At 36.7% G+C, this 25147-nt stretch overlaps 4 protein-coding genes across 7 annotated transcripts in view; 3 read left to right on the forward strand and 1 right to left on the reverse strand.

The window, feature by feature from the left end:
* The window catches only part of LOC144433009 (uncharacterized), a 10738-nt gene extending 6874 nt beyond the window's left edge, over positions 1-3864 (forward strand). Inside the window, exons 9-13 of the mRNA XM_078121322.1 lie at positions 437-575; positions 907-973; positions 1339-1629; positions 1791-2149; positions 2550-3864. Of these exons, the coding sequence (XP_077977448.1) occupies positions 437-575; positions 907-973; positions 1339-1629; positions 1791-2149; positions 2550-3650 (1957 nt within the window). The 3' untranslated portion in view covers positions 3651-3864. The remainder of the gene's footprint in view (positions 1-436; positions 576-906; positions 974-1338; positions 1630-1790; positions 2150-2549) is intronic.
* Positions 3865-5321: 1457 nt separating this feature from the next.
* Positions 5322-5918, forward strand: LOC144433010 (uncharacterized). Its single transcript, XM_078121323.1, has one exon. The coding sequence runs from the start codon at positions 5322-5324 to the stop codon at positions 5916-5918; it is 597 nt and encodes a 198-aa protein (XP_077977449.1).
* Positions 5919-7577: 1659 nt separating this feature from the next.
* LOC144432542 (neuralized-like protein 4) lies at positions 7578-15437 on the reverse strand. Its single transcript, XM_078120774.1, has 6 exons — positions 15380-15437; positions 12687-12762; positions 11534-11678; positions 10403-10521; positions 9552-9699; positions 7578-8872 (listed from the first exon to the last, which is right to left on the reverse strand). The coding sequence occupies exons 2-6, from the start codon at positions 12760-12762 to the stop codon at positions 8659-8661; spliced, it is 702 nt and encodes a 233-aa protein (XP_077976900.1). The 5' UTR covers positions 15380-15437; the 3' UTR covers positions 7578-8658.
* Positions 15437-24985, forward strand: LOC144432543 (neuralized-like protein 4). 4 transcript variants are annotated; one of them, XM_078120775.1, is made up of 7 exons: positions 15437-15645; positions 16976-17015; positions 20263-20355; positions 21368-21512; positions 21990-22108; positions 23129-23276; positions 23724-24985. In XM_078120775.1, the coding sequence occupies exons 2-6, from the start codon at positions 17009-17011 to the stop codon at positions 23257-23259; spliced, it is 495 nt and encodes a 164-aa protein (XP_077976901.1). In that variant the 5' UTR covers positions 15437-15645; positions 16976-17008; the 3' UTR covers positions 23260-23276; positions 23724-24985. The 4 variants fall into 4 exon arrangements, with proteins under 4 accessions (XP_077976901.1, XP_077976903.1, XP_077976902.1 ...); XM_078120776.1 differs by lacking the exon at positions 15437-15645 and adding an exon at positions 15813-15847; XM_078120777.1 differs by lacking the exon at positions 20263-20355.
* The last annotated feature ends 162 nt before the right edge of the window (positions 24986-25147 follow it).

Consider the following 25147-nt stretch of genomic DNA (forward strand, 5'->3'; position numbering starts at 1 on the left):
GTTGTTGTTGTTGTTGTTGTTGATGTTGTTGTCGTCGTCGTCGTCCGATATGGATCGAAATAACAGAGCTATAGGAACGACGTGTACGCATACACGATTTACACGTTCCCCCTAAAAGACCTTCTCTATAATCTCACCTCTTCAATCAATCCGAAACAAATATAAAGCGCCTAAACCCAGTAATGGTGACAGGGAACAAGCAAGCTTGGCTAACATGCCCTTGTTAAAAAGATGAGTCTTACTTTCTTTGTCACGTAGGAATTAACAAACGTTGGAGAATGACGAAGTACTGGTAGACTTCAATATTAATAGTGGACCAAAAATAGTAATAAAATATATCATTCCGAATATAAAAACCCAGTATTGTGAAATAATCGCACGATTCCTCACATTCCTGAGAATAAATCTATGATATTTGTTTTCGTATTTCTTAAAGTAAGTGGATTCGATGCTTAGAAGCAGATATACCACTGTTTGCTACATTTCTGAAGAGCACCTTATTATTTGGATTGGAGGACAAATTCATCAAATTAGCAATGCCATTTCTTATAATATTAATAGATCGGGCAGCGAAGGTAAGTTTTCTTCAGATTGACACATGAAATATTACGTCAGGGATTATTACTCTTAGTTCTCGGTACATTCCACTTGTAACTAGTGTCTGTTTTAGTCCCGATTACACAAAATACACTTTAAAAAAAACTATATCATGTCGAATATAGGCGTCTTGTAGTTGCATGCATTGGTATAAACTCTATTATGTTCGTTATATTTATGTAACTTGACTACTGTTGCAACAAGTTCGCGAAGAAACTAAAGTTTCCAGTTTATCTGCCATTGTTGTGCTGTTTATTTTTTCTACCTTATCAATTTAAATGTAACTAATACTTGTGTTCATGTTTACAGCATACTGTGTTACAGAAACTCTATCTATCAAACTCAAAGGTAATGCGTGCAAGGGAGATCCGTCTCGGTAAGTGTCATGTAACTTTCCTTTAAAAAATCGGAACCCTTTCTCACGAATATGTTTGTGTAGGAACAATCGGCTAAAAGTCAGATTCGACGTTACATGTAATTATACTATAACTTGTGATGTCACAAGATGACGTCATATCGATATAAATAACGTCACATACTGACGTCACCTATACAGTGCACTCGAATTCGTAGACCAATTGTAATCAAAGAAGTAGGATAGGTTAAGGTACACTGAACAATGATAGATGACGTCACGTTCAGTGAAGACATGTTACATTTACAGATTATTTAAATTCGTAGAATGGTTAAAAGCAGGGGAGTATGTTATATTATTGTCATCTTAGCAATTTACGCCTACAGATTCTTGTACCGAGGATAATGACGACGAAATCCAACCAATAGAACCCCAGCAGGATGATCAGGATTCAAGACTGCAATTGGCTTTCCTTTTACTATATTTCACAAAAAAATTACTGGATGTATGCGAGAAAAGAAGGGGATTTGACGGTTGTTGCCAATCAACAGTCATATTAGCAGCATTTTGTGCTCTAGATATGGCAAATACTCGTATCATCAACCATGCAATAATGGAACATACATGTATTGATGCATTCCATACTCTTGAAGGCAACATCAGTAAAAAATTACAAGGTAAACGATATATATATGTTTGGATTGTAGTTAATTCGTGTCAATTCATTTGCACTTTGTTTATGTTGACATACTACTGCAGAAAAATCGTATTCCATAGAAAGGGGAAAGGTGGAAACCAATAGATTTGTTGTAAAGTAAATATACCTTCTTTCTTTCAGACGTAAAGCACCCAGTTATCGCAGAAAATGTTGACATCTACACAGACTTAATACGTAGAGCACTCAACGAGATCTCCTTCATTTACACCCTGGAAGAACAATGTACACCTCCATTTATACTTGTTGACTTCCTCTCTCGACAAGGTAACACACCCACTCTAGTGAATGAGACAGTTGCCATGTGTAGACGGGTTTTAACGTATTCCACGTCTCCGTTTGATGATGTTGATGATCTTGATTTGAGTGATCCTGGCTTTGACGGTGTCAATTTGTTTATCAAGATTCTTAGTAATGTTATGAAAACTGTTAAAGAATACAGAGGATTTCGAATGGCAGACGTTCATTTTGTACTCAAGGAGGTATGTTTGTCTTATTTGGATCATCATCATCATCATCATCATCATCATCATCATCATCATCATCATCATCATCATCACCACCACCACAACCACCACCATCATCATCATCATCGACAACAACCAGTAACAGCAACAACCACCACCAACAACAATAATAACAACAACAACAACAACAACATTGTACACCATTTCACAGAAAACATTACATCCGGGAAAACAGTGACAGATACTCACGTTTTGAGAATTTATTTCAGAGATTCTCTTCATGTGGAACAATATATAATTTGTGGGATTTCTGTTAATATATCTATGTATAAATATGGATTATATGTCTTCAAGAAGTATCGTAGTATATATGGTTACGACTGATAAAATAATTGTCACGTTTTACTTCTCTTAGGTATTTGCATACCTGGGACATCTGACAGAAAAGTGTCTGAAGAAACGTATCATCTCACTGGTGTTAGACGAAACGACAGACGGTCTAGACAACGATGACAAGACAGAAATGGTCTACTTTTGTTTGAAGGAATTGTTTGCATGTGAAGATTTAAGAGATGTCACTTCACATTCCATTGACTGTCAAGGTGGCAAGGTACTAAAACTAACAGCCTCTCTTGGACTAAATGGTATTCCTGCATTAAATATGGTAAAGTATGAAATGAGGCCTCAAGACATCTTACAATATCTCCAACTCGTCAAAGAGGCTTCGAATGAGAGTGATTGGAAGATATTTCGTGATGATCTTGAGCTTGTTGACCTAGCCATAGCCAGAGATCAAAGACATGAAGAAAACTTCATTCGCTTGCTTCTCAACCTGTACGATTTCGACTTGGGTTTGATGACATCCTGTGGCGTTCCAAGGAAAATCCTTCTAAATAAAGACTTCTACGATACGGCAGCTTTGTTTGCTCTCAGTCAGCATTTTTATGTTGAATTCGATGAAGTGGGAGACTGTTGCCTTTTGTTTGCCTTTGCTGGCATTGAAAGAAGTGCAAGTGATAACGACTTAGAAGACCAGGCGTCTCTCATATCTCAGTATGGGTGGATTTTCACAACCTTTTCCGATGAAGATCTTAAAAACCTCGTGAGTGTCATTGTTAACCGTCAGATGGAGTTCGTCAAAAGAATAAAAGAGTATTTTGATAGTGATGCAAGCAGGGGCACGGTTAATCAGTGGGAGGATCTACTGTCGATGCTAACTACTTTATACTCCCGACTACCGACCTTTGACCTGCCCTTCCTCATTGATGATCTTGTGGTCGAATGTCTTAAAATGCAACTGTGTCAAGTTGTCAAACGCTGTCCAGCCAGGAGATCTATATACCGAAAAGTCATAAATGTCATTCGAAGTGCCGTGAAATGGTGTACGGACCGTGCAATACCATCATCAAAAGTACTGAGTGGCATTATTGAGCCTATCCGTGCAGCAATCTCAGCAGGTCGTAAAACACTGCAGAAATGTATAGACGGTATCATTAAAGAATTACAAGACGCGTGACTTTAATCTTGAATAACTAAGGGGTTCAAACTACATTACATGTTTGTGCTCTACCATTGCACCCCTTAATTTAACAGTATGCCCTCAAGTGGTGAATCGTATTATATTTATCCGCCATTTACAACTCAGAAATGTTTGTAAAATGTCCTTAAACAATTGCAAAACACGTAACTACAAGCCTGAATAATCAAATGTTCTGACCACAGCATCTCATTCCTACTTGATTATATCAATACCAGTTTCTCTCTCTCTCTCTCTCTCTCTCTCTCTCTCTCTCTCTCTCTCTCTCTCTCTCTCTCTCTCTCTCTCTCTCTCTCTCTCTCTCTCTCTCTCTCTCTCTCTCTCTCTCTCTCTCTCTCTCTCTCTCTCTCTCTCTCTCTCTCTCTCATATTTGAGTACGGATGGATTTTCTCAATCTTTACGATTAAGGTCTTTAAATAAGACACGAGTGTCATTGTGCATTCCACTAATCCTGAGAGACTATGCTGGTCTTTTATGTTATTTTATCAATGTATCTTACATTTACGATGATATTCATATATCTAAACAATAAACCTGTTTATCATTGCACCTTTACTTTCACAATGATATGGCAATACAGAGACACATTTTATATAGCTGTCTTGTTATGTACGTTGCGCTGTTTTCGTATGGAGTGCTACTCACCCTATCGCTGTAAGTTTGATGAGTGCGCAAATACTATATCGTTTTCCTTTCAGTTGGAATGCAATAATTATGAATTAGAATGTACCTAATTTTTATTCATTTCATTACCGTTTTATTGAGTGCCACCTAAGTAATGTCGGTCGATAAAGAGACAGTACTATACACTATCTTTGACCAGATAGAGTTAGCTTTGCATGATAGTTCGGATGCAGCAATTGCAAGTTATCCATTATGTTTAACGAAAAGCAGGAACTATTTTGTATTTAATATTTTTTTATTTGGTTCTTTAAACTGCATGTGTTACACATGACATAGTCATAATTTTTGTAAATTCAACATTTTGACAACATTGTGTCCTACTTCGATTGAAAGGTCATTAGCTTTTTGACCTAGGGGCCCTTGTCACTATGGGTCGCTAAGTCATGTAGTTACAACCCTTAGGCCACGAGTATTTTCCGCCTGAATTAAGACAAATATTGGGAATAATATAGTTATACCGTCGCCAGTTATATAAAAAACAATCAGGGACATGAATGGCAACTTTGAGCGTTTCCACTCATATTTCGAACACAGCAGAACCAATGACGTAGTCACGTATTGTCGTGACGTACGTACGTATACGTAGACGCGCGTTGTCATGAGGTAGAACAACCAGAGTATATATTCCATATATTTTGTTGAACCTGGCTCGAGCATGGTGTAAAGCCCCCCTTAAACTGTTTACAATCGTATCTATCCCATTGTGTTATCTGTTACTTACAGTTGTACATAACACTTGCAAAGTCCACTAACTTGTAGAATAGTAATGGGTAAATGTTATAAGGTCATTCATGGTGACGTAAATCCATAACAATTACTTAAACACTAGCTAAGTTATTCAGAACATTAATGGTAAAGGTCATAATGTTATGCATCGTGACGTAGATATAAAACATGCAAACTGCGTGATTTACAGTACAAAGGTAAATGGTATGTTCCGTGCCGTCACTAGAATATTCAAGCAGAATGAAGTCGGTACTAAGTCTCTTCCGAAAAATTAGACAACCAATTGTAAAGATTAACAGCAGTCTTTCCCTCAGTGCATATAGAGGTGGTGTCGCCGGTAGAAGAACAGAGTATGAGTACAACAAATACGTTCACGTTCCACCGCAAAATACAGCTATACTCGCAGGTCGAGAATGGCTGCCAGGAGCGAAAAACGACAATAGTGAATACCCGCCATACCTGCGAAGTCCTAAGGAAAACCTACCAGCAGTATACATTTGCAAAGACTCTGAATCGTCGCAGAGTAATCTTCAAGTATTAGCCAAAGAAGCCCGAACGATATTCGACGATAAGTTGCACCAGCACGGAGCGATTCTCTTTCGTAACCTACCTTTACCAAACGGAGCGACGTTTTCGTATTTTATCAACGAGCTTGGGTATACTATGATGGGCTATGAAGGGGGGACATCCTTACGACATAAAACCGATAAGCATGTTTTTACAGCAAGTGATGACCCGTCAAGTTATTGTATTGAAGCGCACGACGAGCTATCGTACTCCTCACTGTACCCGTTAAAGGTAAGGATCCCATTACAAAGTATTCCACTTGCTGTCTAACATAGCAAACACAGGCCCGGTTGAAGTGACCTTGAAACAAGAAACTAACGCCTGTCATTCTTTGTTGTGACAAAGTGTGCCTATGCTCAGACCACTACAGCAGTGTGAGGTCTATGTAGTTCGTTCTGTGTTCTCGTACTCCATACTTAATCGGAGCTGTTTAAGTGGCCATTATTCTTCCCTCCAGTAATGATATAGCAAATGTGTTACATTATTATTTCACAATTTGAATATTTTTTGTCTATCAGCCAGAAAACACTCGTAACCTAAGGGTATATTAACTTCTTGCCTTTGACTTAAACGCCCCTTAGGTTACTCTTATTTTCCTTGGTTCAAACAGCAACATAAAAATTCTTTTTTTTTCTTTTTTTTTTGTTGCTAGCAACGTATTTATATATATATATATATATATCAGTAATACATGAAACACCCTATGGAATATTATGAAATGAGTAAAATCTGTATGTGAGACATAACGACAATGTGCCATAAGACCGGAATCAGAGTTAAAATATTTACAACATTTAGAAATAGAGGGATAAATCATACAGAGGACGATATTTATCAGAAATGTGAACTGTATGCTGTTACTGTTTATATCATGAATAAACAGTTGACTCTGTGTTTATGTGTTATCTTTATGGTGTCTATCTCATCAAACTTGCTCACTAATCTTGATAGTTTATTTAATAACTTAGGCAAGAATCTAGCCGTAATAGTTGACCTTTCAACATGAAACGACTTATCAAATTAACTGATGATCTTTGAACTTAACATATCCATTCGAATTAGCAGTCGATTTTAAATTAAATTAACTTGATTACATAAATCAAGCTATCGCTGAACTTGAAATAACCATATTTATACGGGAAAGAATGTCATCAAAGATAAAAATCAAATAAGAACAAGTCCATCGTATAATTGAAATGGGTTTCCAAATGTTTGATGTGGCGTTAAAATTATGCTAACATTATGGTAGGTAGGTGGATGGATGGGTGAGTGTTGACAAGCCAACATCTCAGAATATGACGTGAGTTTTATATGCCTTTTTTATTTACAAATATGTTACATTATGCTTCGTAAAGATTATGCATAATTCCCACTCCTTATTGAATTTGTTGGATATTTATCGTCGCTCTTAATGCGACTATACCACCATTGATCCAACGTGACGTCTTTCATTGACTTTTCTATATCTCTCTACATCTTCATCAGTCCATTACTTCAAAGCTTCTCCTAGCTTTTTTGTCACCATCTGTGCTCGTGACATATGTTCCTCGCCTTTTGCCATTTTTACCTTCAGGGAAGGACGTATTTTGGGATTGCAGGCTGTGTCTGACTGGATGTGTGTGTGTGTGTTTCTGTCTGTCTGTCTGTCTGTCTGTCTGTCTGTCTGTCTGTCTGTCTGTCTGTGACTGTATGTGTCTCTGCATATGTGCATATGGATGTGTATCCTTTTGTCTGTCTGTCTGTCTGTCTGTCTGTTTGTCTGTCTGGCTGGCTGGTTGGCTGGCTGTCTGTCTGTCTGTCTCATGATTTTGTCAAACACTGTTGGTTCTATTCAAAAGAAATCTGGATAACACATCTTTTGTGTATTGGCTAGAAATGCTTAGGTTTTATTAAACATCTACGAATATCTTTGATCATCTACAATGAGAATGTATAGTAATTAGGCTATGAAGATTTCAAATTAAATGTGCAAATTCAACATGGAAGACTTGGTCAGCCTGACAAAAAAAACTGAACACAGTAAATTCCACTAAAACAATTAAGGCTAAGACACTTCCAGTCTGTGCGTACATCTTAAACATTGCCGTGCGTTAATAGTTTGGTTACTGGTGCGTTAAAAAAAAGATATTTAATACATGTATTAATTTAACTACAAAAGCAAGATAATGCAAACTATCAAGCAAGAATCATAACAATCAAATATGGACAGAAGAATAGAAAAAAGTATCACACTAAGCAGTATACTTAACGAATAAAATATTTAAAAGAATGAAAATCAGATAAAAACATGAACTTCGATTTTCGAAAGGTTACCATGTTTTCTTATGCATGTCAATCTTATTGTTGGTTTCTGCAAATTGTTTATCAATGTTTCTGGCCAGAGTTAATACAGGTTTGGAATTATACTAGACAGTTACCATAACAACGTTCAGGAGGGCGTGGTCAACTTTGGAAGCACAACATTTCATAACGTCGTTAAATATGATAAAAGAACAACCAACATATTTAGTTGAATGTAGGATAAAAAACTTAGTTTTATACTTACGCCACCCTGTTCTAACTAGATTGGCCAAATTGAATTTATTTTCAGACAGTAAATCAATTTCAAATCTGTGTTTTCTTTTCTGTGGATAGTGGTGGCATGCAGTGCTATGAATACGAATCCAGTGTGTATTGAGGCAGAAATAATTCTCAACATCGCGCAAATATATTGCCATATCTTACTTTTCCTGTTATATACGAGCTTACCCATTTACCACTGCTGTATATGGTGTATGACAAGAAACTCTAAACTGGGCTAACTGCTAACTCGTATGACTACCGTCCTCTTTAGTTTGGCACTCGGGGCGCTCCTTAATAATGTTTATCTGCAAAGGCCATTCTTTCATCCGTACTTCACCTACGGGACCGAACCATAGTCTGGCAATGGCACAAAACGATATAAAATATATATATCATGCAAGAATAGTTGCAATCACATGGCTGTTAAACCAAGAATCCGCGTTTTTAGCTAGGTGAGTTTTACATTCAGTCCATAAAGTACAACAGCAGGTCTCTCCTTGGTAAACCATTCAATCGTCTTGTTGTCGAATTCGGGATCTATTCTTCTATCTCCCATGCCGAGAGTTTCTCTACCTCTTCTATATGACCCCGGGCGTATCCACAGTTGGAAAGCTACTTGGGCTTCGTACGTTTTACTTGTAGGTCTTACGTCGTCTCTCCATCTACAATTCAAATTCAAAATAGTTGACTTGTTGTAGCCACAAGCGATATAATTGAATTCGACTCCCCCTGTCAGCAAATGAAATGTTAAATTGTCTCGTATGTCAGTGTAACCTTAATGATTTTTACTAAGTTTTTCAGTGCAACATATATATCCCACTTCAACGTTACTTTCGAAAGCACGCAATGAGCTTACACATCTTATGCAACGCAAAGCAGAACAAATTGCGCGGTCCTTTTAACGACAAGTAGAGCCCATATTAAACTGTTTGTATTTCTGTTTTCTTAACATTAACAATTTTGACTTTACTGTCTTCAGAGTATGAATTTCTTAAAGTACTAATGACGAGAACTTTAACTTGGTGGCATGCAAACTACTACCACATTACACGATATACACAGACTTGGTCATGAGCTTTTAAACATGAACCTCTCTCTCTCTCTCTCTCTCTCTCTCTCTCTCTCTCTCTCTCTCTCTCTCTCTCTCTCTCTCTCACTCTCTCTCTCTCTCTCTCTCTCTCTCTCTCTCTCTCTCTCTCTCTCTTCTCTCTCTCTCTCTCTCTCTCTCTCTCTCTCTCTCTCTCTCTCTCTCTCTCTCTCTCTCTCTCTCTCTCTCTCTCATTCATATTGACTTTTATTATGAATGCCGGTATGAAATGATATATAATTTGACAGTCTTACCTAACTGGTGTAGCATATGCCCTACTATCAACATATTTTATACTTGGTGAAGCAAATATTTGAAGAGTGTCAAAACCAGCTGGTTTATGATGTTCATCAAAGTGGCCTTCTCTCTGTTTCAGTTCCTCCCCACCAAGGATAATGTCACCTGGTGAGGAAATGTAAAATTGGATAAGGGTATAAATATGTAATTCAGTATATATGTAAAGCAGTAAAATGTAAAAGTATTAGATTATTTTTGATAATGTGACTCCATGAATCACTATACGAAAATTCATATTGGACCATGTCTTTCCACCGGGGTAAATATTGGGCAGAGGATGTGTAAATGTGGTGAGTATGAGATGACGTTCCACCTTTGACTTACTTTACCCCCCCCCCCCCGGGGGGGGGGTATCTCTAAGCTGCGGGTTGTAGAGAGTCTAAAGAGGTACTGCGTCTTGCAATTGTATTACCCCTGGACAGAGATGGTGGTTAGGTGTGACTCAGGTGGGGTAAGGTGGGCAAATTTGACTTTTCGTACAGTGAATATTAATCAATTTGATCATAAATCGTTTATTTTCACAACACCTCGTAGGATACATCATGACATAATTTTGAAATCAATTTATATGGAGAAAAAATGCTAAAATTCAAGCGATCCCATTAACTCGCAAATATTGAAACCAGTTATGTAATTGCAATTACCAAATGTAACGACATGTATTTTGCTTTCTTCTTTGGTGTACTTTCTATGGAGGGTTTTTGTACATTTGACATCACTCAGTCGAATGTCAATAAAAGTCACCATGTTCTCGCTAAGTGTTGGTAGAATTCTTACATATATACGAGGAATAGATTGCTATACAGACCTGGGCAAAGGAGCATACCAGCATCAAGAATGGGTTTGACTAATTCTGGGTCCGTTCCATGAAATGCAACGTGCCAGTTCGTATCTGCCTTTAATCCCTCTATCTTGTGTTTTTGAACTCTGAGGTAAGACAAAATATAAACAAGTATTGTGCGTATTATTCTGTAAACTATATTATGTTGTATATATAGAAATCTGTTATTTAATTTATATCATGTCTGTATTTGTTTACAATGATGCTATAGCCAGATAATCATTGCAATTAAAACAATACCATTACAATTCGCTCATAATAACATATTTTGACTCGATGACTGAAACATTCGACGCAGGTGGCGCTTCTTGAAGTCATACTATCAACGAGTTGTCAACGATGTGTCTTTCAATCTTGGAACTGTCTCCAAAACATTAGTAACTCAGATAAACTGCATATATTTCGTGTCTGTCTAGGAGGCGATCAGGCTAAAAACGTAAACATGTACTACGAAGGTCAATTCAGGCAAAATAACGAAGGTAAAATAGCAATGAACGATTAGCCGACATCTACATCGGATTTTAATCAGATTGGGCCAGATGCTGCCTCAAAGTCATCGATTTCGCCTATATTAGGCTTTCTGTCTGCCATTGTTAACATAGTTCTCGGTATGAATGTATTAATACATTAGCGCGTACTTTGGTTCAAATCGTACCAAAAATACAAATAGCAAAGAATTTACAGACACAGGGATAGATAGTGCAATTCATGCCAAACCCCCCTAATCATGGAACTGTTATTGCTTCATAGTTTACACGTACATATCCATTATCAGTTCTTTATCATGGTTGTTGAGAAAATGTAACGTTGTTGCTATCGTCACTGATGCTGTTGTCGTCGTCGTTACAGTGGTTGTAGAGAACATTTTACTGCTGGTGCTGCTGCTGCTGCTGCTGTTGTTGTTGTTGTTGTTGTTGTTGTTGTCGTCATCGTTGTCGTCGTCGTTATTGTTGTTGGCATTAGTAAGGGTGATACCGTCGCGTTTGTTTACATCTCTGGTACCACTTAATGTTTAAAACGCTTACTAAAAGAATATTGTTGATCCAAAAACTGAAGACCTACACGTAATTATACGTTAGGGTTAAACTGCATACTTACTGCAGACTGATACGCGCCCAGCCTAACGGTAAGACATACTTCGCTGGTGGAACACCTCTCTGGTAAACCTTTCTATCACCTCGGGCAGTATGACATCTGTGGCAGAAACACATATCATAACGAGTGTCCAGTCGAAATATGGATTCTTGGAAAAAGGAGAGAAAATACATTGTTGATATAAAATATTGCGTAAATACAAATATAATGTAAAATGAATACTAATGTTACTATGCATGAATTGCCTAAATAACATTTACAATGTTGTCTTTTCTTTCCCTTGCCATTTTCTCTTGTGTTCTTTTCACTTCTCTGTTTGTATATTGTATCTACTGCACGTGAAGAAGATAACGTGTATATTTACAAAGGCGCCCTCCCTAAATGAAAACAACCGTAATATGTTTGCCACATGCATACACACCTCTGGACATGTATAACAAGTAAGTATTACAGTAATACTCAAAGCATAATTTACATGAAAACTATTAACGTAAACCTGTTTTTTAAACAAGAAATTTACCGACAATATGTTCCAAACTTCTAACGTTGAGGTTATTGCCAATACGTACGCTTGTTTTAGTTTCTGAGCTTTAATTTTTAAACAGTGGGCGTCTTGGTTATACCTTCAAACCCTCACACTTAACCTGGAGAAAATATAAGCGTAACGCTGCAACTGGTACGGGTTTTTTTTTTCGTTTTTTTTTCAAAATGCTTCGTTGGGTACAATAGGTTACTCGTAATATCGCACACCGTGAAAGTACTACCTCAAAGTAACCGTGTATTCGTAGTTGTATACATGATCAATCGAATCAAATTGATGTTTGTGTCCACACCCAAAATCAGCGCCCTCAGCGGTGATTACGATTCTTACCGTTCCGTTAGTGTATTGCTAATGAATAACATTGACCTGTGATCAATGTATACATTGTAATGTGTAATTATTGGTATTTTACCAATTTTCATCGAATATATTGGTGGTTATCTGATCCGATTGGGAAACTGATACCGATGTCTTTGTATGACTAATTGACCAATCTTTAGTGTGAATGTATCGTTGGTTATTTGATGAAATAAAATATCTCATTTGCAGTTAGTATAGGTTTAACAGTTATTTTAGTTACTTTTATGTTAAGTGTGAATAAAAAAAATAGCATACCTGGAAGTTTCAGTCTCGTCTTCAAGAAACGTCGACATTTTTTGTGGTATTCACAGTTTGCATTGAGATTTGACATCTGATAAAGAAACGTACGTAACTCATTAAATAAACATATGATATTGATATTGTACACACACAGTGACGAATCTACAAATATTGGCAAGTTGATCAGACAGATTCACAGCAAAAAAAAACAGTTTAGTGGACGATTTCTGCTTGTTTTAATGGGAATTATAAACTATGCAGACTTTTACAAAAAGACATGATATGTGTATATGATGTTCAAAAATTTCTGCGTTAGTCCTTTTTTGATCAGAAAATGTATAAAGGATGTCGGGTTGATCAGAAAATGTAATTAATAAGGGATGTTGGGTTGTCTTGCTAACTAAATTAAGATCTCCTTATCATACCAAAACCTGATTTGAGGGCGATAAATGATACAATTAAATTAACTGACCACTACTTACCTTGTACTTCTAGTAGTGGTCATCGAATGTCACCGTGTCAAACAGGGTGGTGTTTCTGTTAATGTAAACATAAAACAACTTCAGACATGTCACTTTCAATTTGACTAAAATAAGCGGTTGTTGAGATAATTAAGTGTCGCAGTGACTTCTAAACTTATAATTATTGTTTACCAGTATATTAATGGTGCAAATCGAGAGATCCGATTGGTCAAGACAACAAACTAACATGTTAAAAATAGTAATAATGCACAGATAGCGCGACTCTAAGCGGCCCTGAATCAGAATAGTATACTTAGTCTCGTTTTTTGATAGCTGTCGTCTGATTCTGAATCCGTACCGTCGATCACTTGCACAACAAAAAAGTCTTCCATGCCGAACCTTAATATTTTCCTTAGCTGGGGGAAATGAATAAAATATCCAAAGCCTTAGAATTTCCCCCATCCCATGTTTCCTCAAAACCACCACCTTAGAGAGCAGCTCAGCACAAGTCTACAGCGTCGTTCTTGGTCCTATCTAAAATGCAGGCTCAGTGGGTCAGATCCCGTATGTAAATCCATCACAAAACGAATTTAACTTTCACGTATTCACAAATGACCCTACTACTGTACAAACTAAGCAATTCTTCATATATACGCTGCACAGTATTAAACTACTCATCGTTTTTAAAGATAAATTCAGTGACGTTGTCCTAGACTTCATATCGTGAGATTGTCCCCTTAATGGAGGGCAACACGATTGAAATTGAACGGGTATTCAGGTTCTGGGACCGATGCGTACCTACACTTCATTTCCATTTCGAAGTGCAGTTTGTTTTTGTTGTACCGTTTAATTTTCTTTTTGCAAATTTCATTAAACTGGCATAATAGTAATAATAGCAATAAACCACCCTTGGGGTTGGTATGCCCCTTGGTTTTGAATAGTTGACTTCATAAACGTATTCGATGACGCCCATGCGTATATGTAATCAATTGGTCAAAAGTTTGTTACGGGGGGGGGGGGGGGGGGAGGGGTAGTGCTTAATTTTTTGTACCATTTTTTCGTACATCGTTATTTCTTTCTGTAGTCACTGGAGTCAATGGTTAGATATAGTAGGTTGAAGGTTATATTTGATAATGTGTCGTATATGGCACTAGAAGCGTAGGAAAGACATGATGTTTTTACTCTCATGGCTTTTGCAAGAATGAAAACATATGGCCACTCCATCCAATGACGGTAAATAAATATGCGGTGCATCATGTATTGGGTATGATCTCCTCTAAATGGACTGTGTCAGCTTTTTCTTTTGGGTAAAAAAAGAAAATTCCCAGGAGTAGAGATTACTTTTCAAAAAAAAAATCTTTGTTTTAATTTTTTAACTGAAAGGCAAGAAAAAAAGTCTGTCAAGATTTCTCTTATTTTATGACGTCTAAGTCGATATAATTTCTTATAAGTTTGAAGGAGGCAGAGAAATAACCCTTTTAGCTAGTTCTACTTTCCTAAAACTTACTGTTTACCCATCCGATCGGGAGATATCCATACACCACGTACGTCCATCGAAACCAAATAAACCCTATCCGAAGAGCGCGTAACTAAATGCTCATTCATGTTCCAAATATAAATTCGTAAAGGCTGGGGAATAAAGAAGGATAACAATGGTTGCTTACTTAACTCCTGACCTTAAATTTTACATCCGGGTGTCACAGTCGTTGCCATGACGCCGCCATTCCGTTCAATCATTGTGTTGCTACATGCCAATATATCTAACTATCCTCTGTGAGACATTAAAGATTGGTAAGTAAAAACAATCGCATAAATGTGCATAATTATGATGGTTGTAAGTTATCCCGGTTTTGCAGCAAAGAAATTTGATGAATTTTTCCTGAACCTTTTAACGGGTAATCGGAATGTTTCTCCCTTTGAAATGGCTGAGAAGGAACTTGCTATCCTAGACTGCTATGCCAACCAATCGCAGACACGGTTCTAATTTTACCAAGCTTTACATTTGACTCATAGCCCATGATAACTTTGAATAAATTAAACAAATGTTGGGTAATGGAGTCAGTTCAAGTCATTGTAACATGGTAAATATTTTGTCTGAGCTCAAGAAATATAACCACGGTATTGAATCCCATTCCGCCAAAGAATTGGGTGTCATTGGGCCACCAGTCGGCGAAGAGAGGTGGGAATGAATGTAAAGACAATCAGAATAGAGTATTAAAACATAAGAATGATGTAAAATTGACGAACCTTACCAACAGCGTCTGTTGTTGTTGTTGTTATCTGGGGCAGGTCTGTATGTCGTACAAGCTAGCTGTACGTGTCTAGTAACGTCGGCCTTGACAAGCTAAATAAAGGGCATTCCCCTGAATGTTATTTCGTGGAATTGCGCAATATTGCTTTTTGTTTCGAATAGCTGGAACGTTCAGTTTAAAAGTGAAACAGGTTCAAGCTATTGACTTGTATTTAGAGCTTTGTTATCCCAAGAGCTGAACTACGGTGGGATAGTTGTAAACGTAAGTATATAATACGTAGTGTATGATCCGAGAACACTCAATGTCAATTTTCAGTAATATTATGACAAGCGAAACATATTTTGTAAGTGTGTGGCATTGGATAAATAGGCAGTGCGAACCGGAACTGACGGAGTCTTGACAGTAGACTGACATATTGTTTATTTCATATTTGAAATCTGTCAGAGAAGCAGTATCACGTCGGGTAAGTGCAGTGATTATACATTACATAAAAAATATATTCGTGAAATCTCAATATGTAGTAACTATAGATAAATGACATGCTTGCTGGCTATTTATATTGCTTTTTGTAAACATATGGCGAGTAAGACAAAATTGGTTAGTTCCATTATATATAAAACTATATATATAGAAAGTGTAAATAGAAATGACTAACAATTAAACACGTATGAGTTTACTTTCGATTTAGATATGAGTTTACTTTCGATTTAGATATTAGGTAGATGTGTGACTGACCCCATGGCGCCCGAGTGCTAGTGTGGCGTATTTGCATAGCGGGGTATTTGCATGATCGAGTGATGATTGCAGTGCGGTTATATTTCACTCTCCACGCTCGTGAAAGTGCAGCGGAGGACACTGCAAAAACGATATTGTGTGTCTGTCTGTCTAGTTGGTTAGTTATTTGTTTGTTTTTTGGTCGGATGGATTGAAGGATGGATGGATGGATAATGTATCTTTGTTTTAACACGGTTCCTGGATTTTCTATTGTGTTCTGAGACCTGCCGAATTGTCAACACCCATGCTTAGATAGGGGTATACTTTGATGCTAGTCTTGGGATCAGCTGACTAATCCAAACACAAACACAAACACACACGCACATGCACAGGCATACACACATACACAAACGCGCGTGCACCCCCCCCCCCCACATACACTGTCCAAACAGTTTTTGTAAAATAACGTATCAAATCTGAGGGCTGGACACGAGGTGATTATGTCAAATTTTGCTTACCGAAACGTTGAGTAGATTTCGCAGAATACTTAAAACAACTATGATGTATTTACAAACAATCTTAATTGAGAAGAACTAGCGTGCTACGCACAGGCTAGTACGCCATGAAGAGGTGTTTTGCCACGTATTACTAGTATTCATTGACATATATATATATATATATATATATATATATATATATATATATATATATATATATATATATATATATATATATATATATATGTCAAGGACATAGCATCTACGCTCATGAAGTACTTTTACTTCATGAGCGTAAATAGGCAAGTACTGGTTATTAAACATTATGTATATGTTTGTCAAGTGTTAATTATTTACATGCCTTCGGATTTCTCTTCTAGGTGTTACTGGAATCCCTTCAAGCATAGTTAACAATGCAAGGTAAGACATATTGAATTCCGACTTAATTTGTGTTTTATATGAAAGATCAACGCTCCCTGTTACAAGTAGGGCAAACTGTTTTCGTGGAAAATATTTCCCGTTTACCAGGAATTTATGCAATTCAAGTGAACTGATTACACATGATTCTACGAACTGAAAGAGATAACTGCCTTATTGTGTATATACTGGTGTGTATAATTATGTGTAACGCCGTAACGGCGATGTCACTGCGTATGTGGCTGTGGCGGGCTGATGGGGGTTTGGAGCGTGAATGGGTTGTATATGTTCATATTTGCCGCAGTGTATGTATGTATGTATGTATGTATGTATGTATGTATGTATGTATGTATGTATGTACGTACGCACACACTGTCTGTCTGTCTGTATGTATGTATGTATGTATGTATGTATGTATGTATGTATGTATGTATGTACGTACGTATTATGTTATTAGAAAGAAATGCATAAGGAACTTGGGAGACAGTCCGAATAACATCTGAATATATCTGACTGTTATGGAACAGAATGACAACCGCGCGTGATTAACGGTTATACGTGTGGAAAGTTCCAGTATTCGCACGCAACAAATAGAACCCAATAAGAACACGCCTGAAATATGAATTATATTATATCATGCTACTATGGGCCATTCTGATTGGATAATAACTGTGGTAAAATCCCATTTTACCACGGCTGGCAGTGGTAAAATGGGCCCCTAAACTAGCATATGAATAGTACTCACAAAAAAGAAGCTAGTGTTCGTTCTTATACCAATAAGTTAACACTTCCTCAGAGTAAAGGTATGTCAGGTATCCTGTACAATACAGGATACAGTTTGGGTTACAGTAGTCCAAATAATTCCACTGATGACCTTGCGATCGAAAGCAACGATCGATCAGTGGCTTCAACATCACTGGCCATGGCTGATAAGGTACAAGTTCTCCCATGCAACGAGCCGTCAGCGTCCTGCTCTCGTTGAATCAAGCAACACCAATTTAACTTTTAACCATCAGTCAAGTGCGTCAGGATTATTTCAAAACTGTACATTTCCAGGTTCAGTCAATGTTCAATTTGTTAACCATTAAATTAAAGTAGACTGTGTAACGTCGCGTCTCTGATTTACTGTCTCGAGCTTTCTCCATTCAACTGATTCAACACCGAGACATCTATTTTTAGCAGTGTACAAGATTGTATCGTTCTTATGTAAATATCCAAACAAAATTGTTACTTTCTTTGACCTCTTGCCCCGTTTTCTTCGTTGCTCTAGTTTTCAACGCGTTTTCGTTATGCATTATATGATGTAAATAAAGTAATTTATCAATGCAATGCAATGCAGTGTATGGTTTGCGTTCATGCAGTGTGTGTGTTTGGGCGACATGAACGTATCCACTCATCAACATATGCTCGTTCCCGACGATCTATTACCGACGATCTTTTTCTGTACGAGCGAATTCGCCTTTTCAGGCATATAAATAACCACAGAATCACATTTAGAAGAAATAGACACATATTTTGATATAATATAATAGCAATAATAATAAATAATGTGTCTATTTCTTCTTAATAAATAATGTGTCTATTTCTTCTAAATGTGATTCTGTGGTTATTTATATGCCTGAAAAGTATACACTCGAATTTGGTACAATTCGCTCCATATAGCACTCGCCATTCGGCTCGTGCTATATGTCGCGAATTGTACCAAAATCTCGTGTACATACCCGCCTTCGGCGGGGGTTATTGCTTAATTATATTATATCATGCTACTATGCGCCATTCTGATTGGATAATAACTGTGGTAAAATCCCATTTTACCACGGCTGGCAGTGGTAAAATGGGCCCCTAAACTAGCATATGAATAGTACTCACAAAAATGAAGCTAGTGTTCGTTCTTATACCAATAAGTTAACACTTCCTCAGAGTAAAGGTATGTCAGGTATCCTGTCCAATAGTTTGGGTTACAGTAGTCCAAATAATTCCACTGATGACCTTGCGATCGAAAGTAACGATCGATCAGTGGCTTCAACATCACTGGCCATGGCTGATAAGGTACAAGTTCTCCCATGCAACGAGCCGTCAGCCTCCTGCTCTCGTTGAATCAAGCAACACCAATTTAACTTTTAACCATCAGTCAAGTGCGTCAGGATTATTTCAAAACTGTACATTTTCAGGTTCAGTCAATGTTCAATTTGTTAACCATTAAATTAAAGTAGACTGTGTAACGTCGCGTCTCTGATTTACTGTCTCGAGCTTTCTCCGATTCCACGCCGAGACATCTATTTTTAGCAGTGTACAAGGTTGTATTGTTCTTATGTAAATATCCAAACAAAATTGTTACTTTCTTTGACCCCTTGCCCCGTTTTCTTCGTTGCTAGTTTTCAACGCGTTTTCGTTATGCATTATATGATATAAATAAAGTAATTTATCAATGCAATGCAATGTGTAGTTTATGGTTTGTGTTCATGCAGTGTGTGTGTTGGCGACATGAACTTATCCACTCATCAAAATATGCTCGTTCCCGACGATCTACAAAATGTATTACCGACGATCTTTTTCTGTACGTGCGAATTCGCCTTTTCAGGCATATAAATAACCACAGAATCACATTTAGAAGAAATAGACACATATTTTGATATAATATAATAGCAATAACCCCCTCCGAAGGCGGGTATACACTCGAATTTGGTACAATTCGCTCCATATAGCACTCGCCATTCGGCTCGTGCTATATGTCGCGAATTGTACCAAAATCTCGTGTATACCCGCCTTCGGCGGCGGTTATTGCTTAAATAAGCGTGATTAGACTGGGAATGACGTAAATAATCTATTAATTCCAAGGAGTTTACGTACACACACACACACACACACACACACACATATATATATATATATATATATATATATATATATATATATATATATGTGTGTGTGTGTGTGTGTGTGTGTGTGTGTGTTTGTGTGTGTACGAGTTTATTTTTTAATATTTGTCACAGTATGTATGTATGTATGTATGTATGTATGTATGTATGTATGTAAGTATACTATGTATGTATGTATGTATGTATGTCTGTATGTCTGTCTGTCTGTCTGTCTGTCTGTCTGTCTGTCTGTATGTATGTATGCATGTATGTATATGTGTATATGTACATGTATGTATGAATGTATGTATGTATGTATGTATGTATGTATGTATGTATGTATGTATTACTTCAGCATCTACAACAGCAATACGAGAACTCTTTGTTTTCAGTTTTCAGCCGAGCGTCATTCGCAGGGACTGATACAACGTGTGAGTACCATCAACGTTGTAAACGATTCGTGAAAAAGGAACTTAAATTACCAGGTACCTTGACATAATTAATTCTACCAGTAAAATTTGTTTGTCAATGTGAACAGCATGTTCTTTCTATTAAAAATGTATTAAATCGAAAAGGGACCATTCCATTTTCTGTCTGACTTGATCAGTCTGTGCTATTGATGACAGTAACTCTGCCAGTGGTGATGCATCACCTTATGACGTTGCAATAATTTCAAATAGTTGTTGTTATTAATAATTTGGTGTTGGCGTACGATGCTGTTGTAACCAGTGATACACACAGTAACAATCTTCTAAGGCAAAGAGGAATAACTTACTTGAAAAGTTGGAAGCACCAAACCAGAAACAGAATTTTCGACAACAATCTTACTAACACTTCAACATTGTATCGGCTGGTCCAATAGAAACGGCGCTACATTTTTCGTCTGGCTCAACAAAAATATACCAACAGAGATATATTTCTCGAGCGAGACGACAAATATACATTAGCAATGTTTGGAAGATGTTTGTTGAGCCACACGATAAAATGTAACGCTGCTGGTAAGATAGTTGAGCCAGACGATAAAAGGTACAAGTGTTCGTAACGTTTCCGTGCAGTCATATGATACATATGATAAAATGTAGCAATGTCAGTAAGATTTTTTGTTGAGTCAGGCGATAAAATGTAGCACTGCTGGTGTGACTTTTGTCGAGTCAGACTACGTTTTTTTGTCTCAGATTTTGTGATTTTAATTGTATCATAGTCAAGCGTTTTGAAAATGACCTTACATCCCATACATACACTGCATGTCAATATGCAAATGTTTATTTTACAATTATAATTTTTCGTTTAAAAAAATTTGTTCAGTTGTTTATTGTTTTGTATATTTGTTTTTTTTATAGTCACACACGTGTGCATGTGAGTGCGTGTGTGTGTGAGTGCGTGTGTGTGTGTGTGTATGTGTGTGTGTGTGTGTGTGTGTGTGTGTGTGTGTGTGTGAAAGGCGTAATCACACTTACATTTTATTACTTAAAATGAACGACTACTGTTTCATTGTAGATGCAGTTTTCAGTGATGACAATAGGTTTGATACGTGTTACTGCTCACATTGTCATGCAAGTCGTGGTGATCGGACATATTATTACAGAGGAAATCCACAGAAAAAGATGACTTTACCAATTGGTTGGGCTCGCTTTGGACTTGAGTAAGGGAGCCTTTAGTATTTACAAGGGGACGACCGGGGGAAATTGGTCATCACCTCCTACGAATCGGTTCTCAGGATAAGGAGAGTCACATTTTAGAAAATGGCTTAATAAGAGGTTCACATTTCAATTTACTGTCAATTTTGTTTATTTTTTTTCGGGGGTGGGGGGGTGGGGGTCTTGAATCTCATTGTTGCCACATCTGTTAGGGAAATAGGGTTAAGGTTAGAATATATGTATGTATATATATATATATATATATATATATATATATATATATATATATATATATATATATATATATATATATATATATATATATATGCCCTTGACTTCCGCTTGGGCTTCATGAAATGTTTGGTACAGTGTGCCAACCCTTGTGCAGCCACTAAATTGTGATATTGCCCTCGCTGGCATGTGTTATTATTTAATTCATTACTTTTAAGTATCAGTTTAATTAATCGGTTCTTTAAATTCAGTGTTATCAGGCACAAGATTGACGGTTTGAAAGTGGATAAAGAATGGTACGTTGGTTACCATGGAACCCAACCAAAAGCTGTTAGACCAATACTTGATGCCGGTATGCTCCTCTGTCCACGTAAGTGATTAGTTTCCTTTTGTCTGTTTTCGAGTTTACTATAAAATAAGAAATATGATTCAAATATTCAAAATAGAAAAAAACAGCATCCCCAATCATACTCATAACGCGACGCAACACAACAGAAAACAACACAACGAAACACAAGAAGCATACACATACATACATACATACATACATACATACATACATACATACATACATACATACATACATACACACACAGACACATACATACATACATACATACATACATACATACATACATACATACATACATACATACATACACACATACATACATACACACTCACACATACATACATACATACATACATACATACATACATACATACATTTCTTTAATATGTTAAGGAGTGTACGAAATTGTCAGAACACTATTCCAGCGTAGAACGTTGAACGTTGAACGTATATAACCAAATTAACCTTGTACTAATACAGTTTAATTGAGAAAATTTGCTCTTGATACAAAGTATGGAAACAGATTGTGTCTCTTTAAACGCATCGAGAAAGCACTTTACACAAACTGTTGTACACATATATGTCGCGTTGTGAATCTAAAACAGTTTGGTGTGAAAAGAAATTGTAACATTTGTACCTGTATCGCCGTCTGGAAAGGCATTGGACTCTGGTCGTATCATAAAAATAATAGCCCTGTCTTTATACCTCCAAACACAGACAAGCATAATAGCTTGCATTGAGGTGGTTATTCAAATCTCGACGTATCGCCCCTGAAGCCTTTCGCTGTTACAACGCAATCCAAAAAACGTAGATTCAACAATATGCAATTGTAGTAATGTCTGGCTTGGCTAGTGCATTCCATATTTAAGAACAATTTATTGCTTCGTCTCGGTGTGGAATTTGCGCGCGCGCGTGTGTGTGTGTGTGTGCGCGCGCGCGCGCGCGTTTTTTCTCTTGGCTTATTTTCACTGTGGGGGTTTGTACATGTTGAGAAAGTCTTGAAATCTTGTCAACAACCAATGTCTTTTTTTTTTGCAGAGGATGTAACTCTCGGAGGTGATAAATTGACTCGAAGAGTTGAACATACTAAAGAACATAATCACATGATGAATTTTGATTATTATCAAGTTTTTATGTCTCCAAGTATCAAGTATGTTGAGAAGAAATAATATGCTCCACCCATGAGGTGAGATTTCACTCCCTATTCATAATGTTTAACTTGTTTTATGTGGTAGAATGTTTAAAGAAGAAGTCCAGTCAGAATTTTTAAAAATACATGTTGTACACTTGCATTAGTCATTATTGTCAAGTTAAGTTTGATAGAAATACAAAGGGTATCAAAACAACGGTGATGTCTTCGCCTGAAGTTTTCCCATACTTACAGAAATTCCTACACGCCTTAAAAAATAAGTAATTAAGTTATCGAGGTGCTATTGTATATCCCAAAGTCATATCTTTATTAAAGTTGATAGCAGTAATGCATACACTTGTCCCAAATGCATAATTAACCTCGATTGAAATTACCCTGTCTAGTTAAAATATCAACATTCAACTTGAAAGCAATGTTTAGTCAGTGAATATTGTTTGATAGTGAGTTGTTTTTATCCTTTCAATATTTTGTTTCTTGTAAAAGATGGAGGGACGATGCGACTTCAAAGACGTACTCAGCCAGAGTGGCATTTCAAGTATGGGTTCGACCAGGATCCTGCCAGGTTGGTCCGGAGAGTTTGGGTGCAACGTCACGCATTGATAAAGATTTTAGTAACGACGAATTGGAATGGTTCACCAAAGAGAGGCCAGCTGTAGTGTTGTATGGCTTACTGGTTAAATTAACAGATTGAAAATATGGTTGGCAGATACTGTACTCCATGTTAGGGGGTCTATGATTAAATGTGCATTTTATAAAGCCCCCTTAGCTGTAGACTTCATTTTATTAACATTCATGTTCTGAATCGAAGAATATCTCTCCATGTTTTGAGTGTAGAACGTAGCAATCAAGTAATATAGTCCATGGCTTATCACAACACATATTTTATTGTGTGGATTGTTTAGTTTAGTTAAATTTGATTTAGTTTGGGTTGTAGTTAAATTTGATTTAGTTTGGGTTGATTACGATTAGTTTAGTTTGGCTCTGTCTAGTTTACTTTAGTTTACTTAAGTATACTTTTTTTGTTTAGTTTAATTTTGAAAAAAAAAATATGTTTTTTTTTTCTTAAAACACAAATCAATATTGAGTACGAAGTACAGTTAGGCCATCAAAATCGCATTGGACCATAGAACAGCCAACTATATAGCATTGGCTTATAACTGGTAAACTAAGACCCTAATAGTTGAACAATGAAATATACTTAACTATGAATTAAAACAGTTCAGAAGTAAACGTACGTCCAAAACAAAGTTGAGGAAAACTGTTCAGGCTTTAGAATGACCTATTTAATTATCAAAACACCAACTAAATACTCAATAAAAATGATAATTTAGAATATAAAGTTTTCATATTCAACTAATTCATTAAATTATTAGAATAGTAATTAAGTGGTAGTACTTCCGGATTCATTGTCTAGCAAATTTTACCTTTAAAGCAACTCAAAGCTATATTAATCAGATCATACTTCCGAGACAAAAATAGTAAGATGACCTGACATTGAAGCTACAAACTATATGCAGAACTAATAATACTAATATTAAAAGTTTTGTCATGAATCTATAATTTCCATTTTAGCGGGTAGAAGTATTTCCGACAATGTGTCTATTTCGAGTGTAGTGTCTAGCGTCTACTGTTATGGCTAGACACGCTATGTATTGTTGTGATGTATATTGCACGCATATCGCAGCATAGTAGAGACGCAAATTAAATGTGTATGTTAAATTGATTCATGTAATTAGAATAAAAGAGTCGAATATGTTTATCTGTTGCCGTTTCTGTATTTTTTATTTACACTGGAGAGTGTTAGTCTGGGACGGACGGGGTCCGCTCCGTCCGATCTAAATGCTCTCTGTGTACACAGATATTAAAAATCGCATTGTTATGCTCAATATTTGGTATTCAACGTGCTT

Source organism: Glandiceps talaboti, chromosome 3, assembly GCF_964340395.1.
Source record: "Glandiceps talaboti chromosome 3, keGlaTala1.1, whole genome shotgun sequence".
Classification (NCBI taxonomy): Eukaryota; Metazoa; Hemichordata; class Enteropneusta; family Spengelidae; genus Glandiceps; species Glandiceps talaboti.

Coding starts and splice junctions, on each gene's coding strand:
- LOC144432543 (XM_078120775.1), top strand. Junction 21,513..21,989: donor TGGGCTCGCTTTGGACTTGA/GTAAGGGAGCCT, acceptor CTTTAAATTCAG/TGTTATCAGGCACAAGATTG. Junction 22,109..23,128: donor CGGTATGCTCCTCTGTCCAC/GTAAGTGATTAG, acceptor TTTTTTTTGCAG/AGGATGTAACTCTCGGAGGT.
- LOC144432542 (XM_078120774.1), bottom strand. CDS start 12,762: ATGTCAAATCTCAATGCAAACTGTGAATACCACAAAAAATGTCGACGT. Junction 11,679..12,686: donor GACGAGACTGAAACTTCCAG/GTATGCTATTTT, acceptor CCTTTTTCCAAG/AATCCATATTTCGACTGGAC. Junction 10,522..11,533: donor TGGGCGCGTATCAGTCTGCA/GTAAGTATGCAG, acceptor GTCTTACCTCAG/AGTTCAAAAACACAAGATAG.
- LOC144433010 (XM_078121323.1), top strand. CDS start 5,322: ATGAAGTCGGTACTAAGTCTCTTCCGAAAAATTAGACAACCAATTGTA.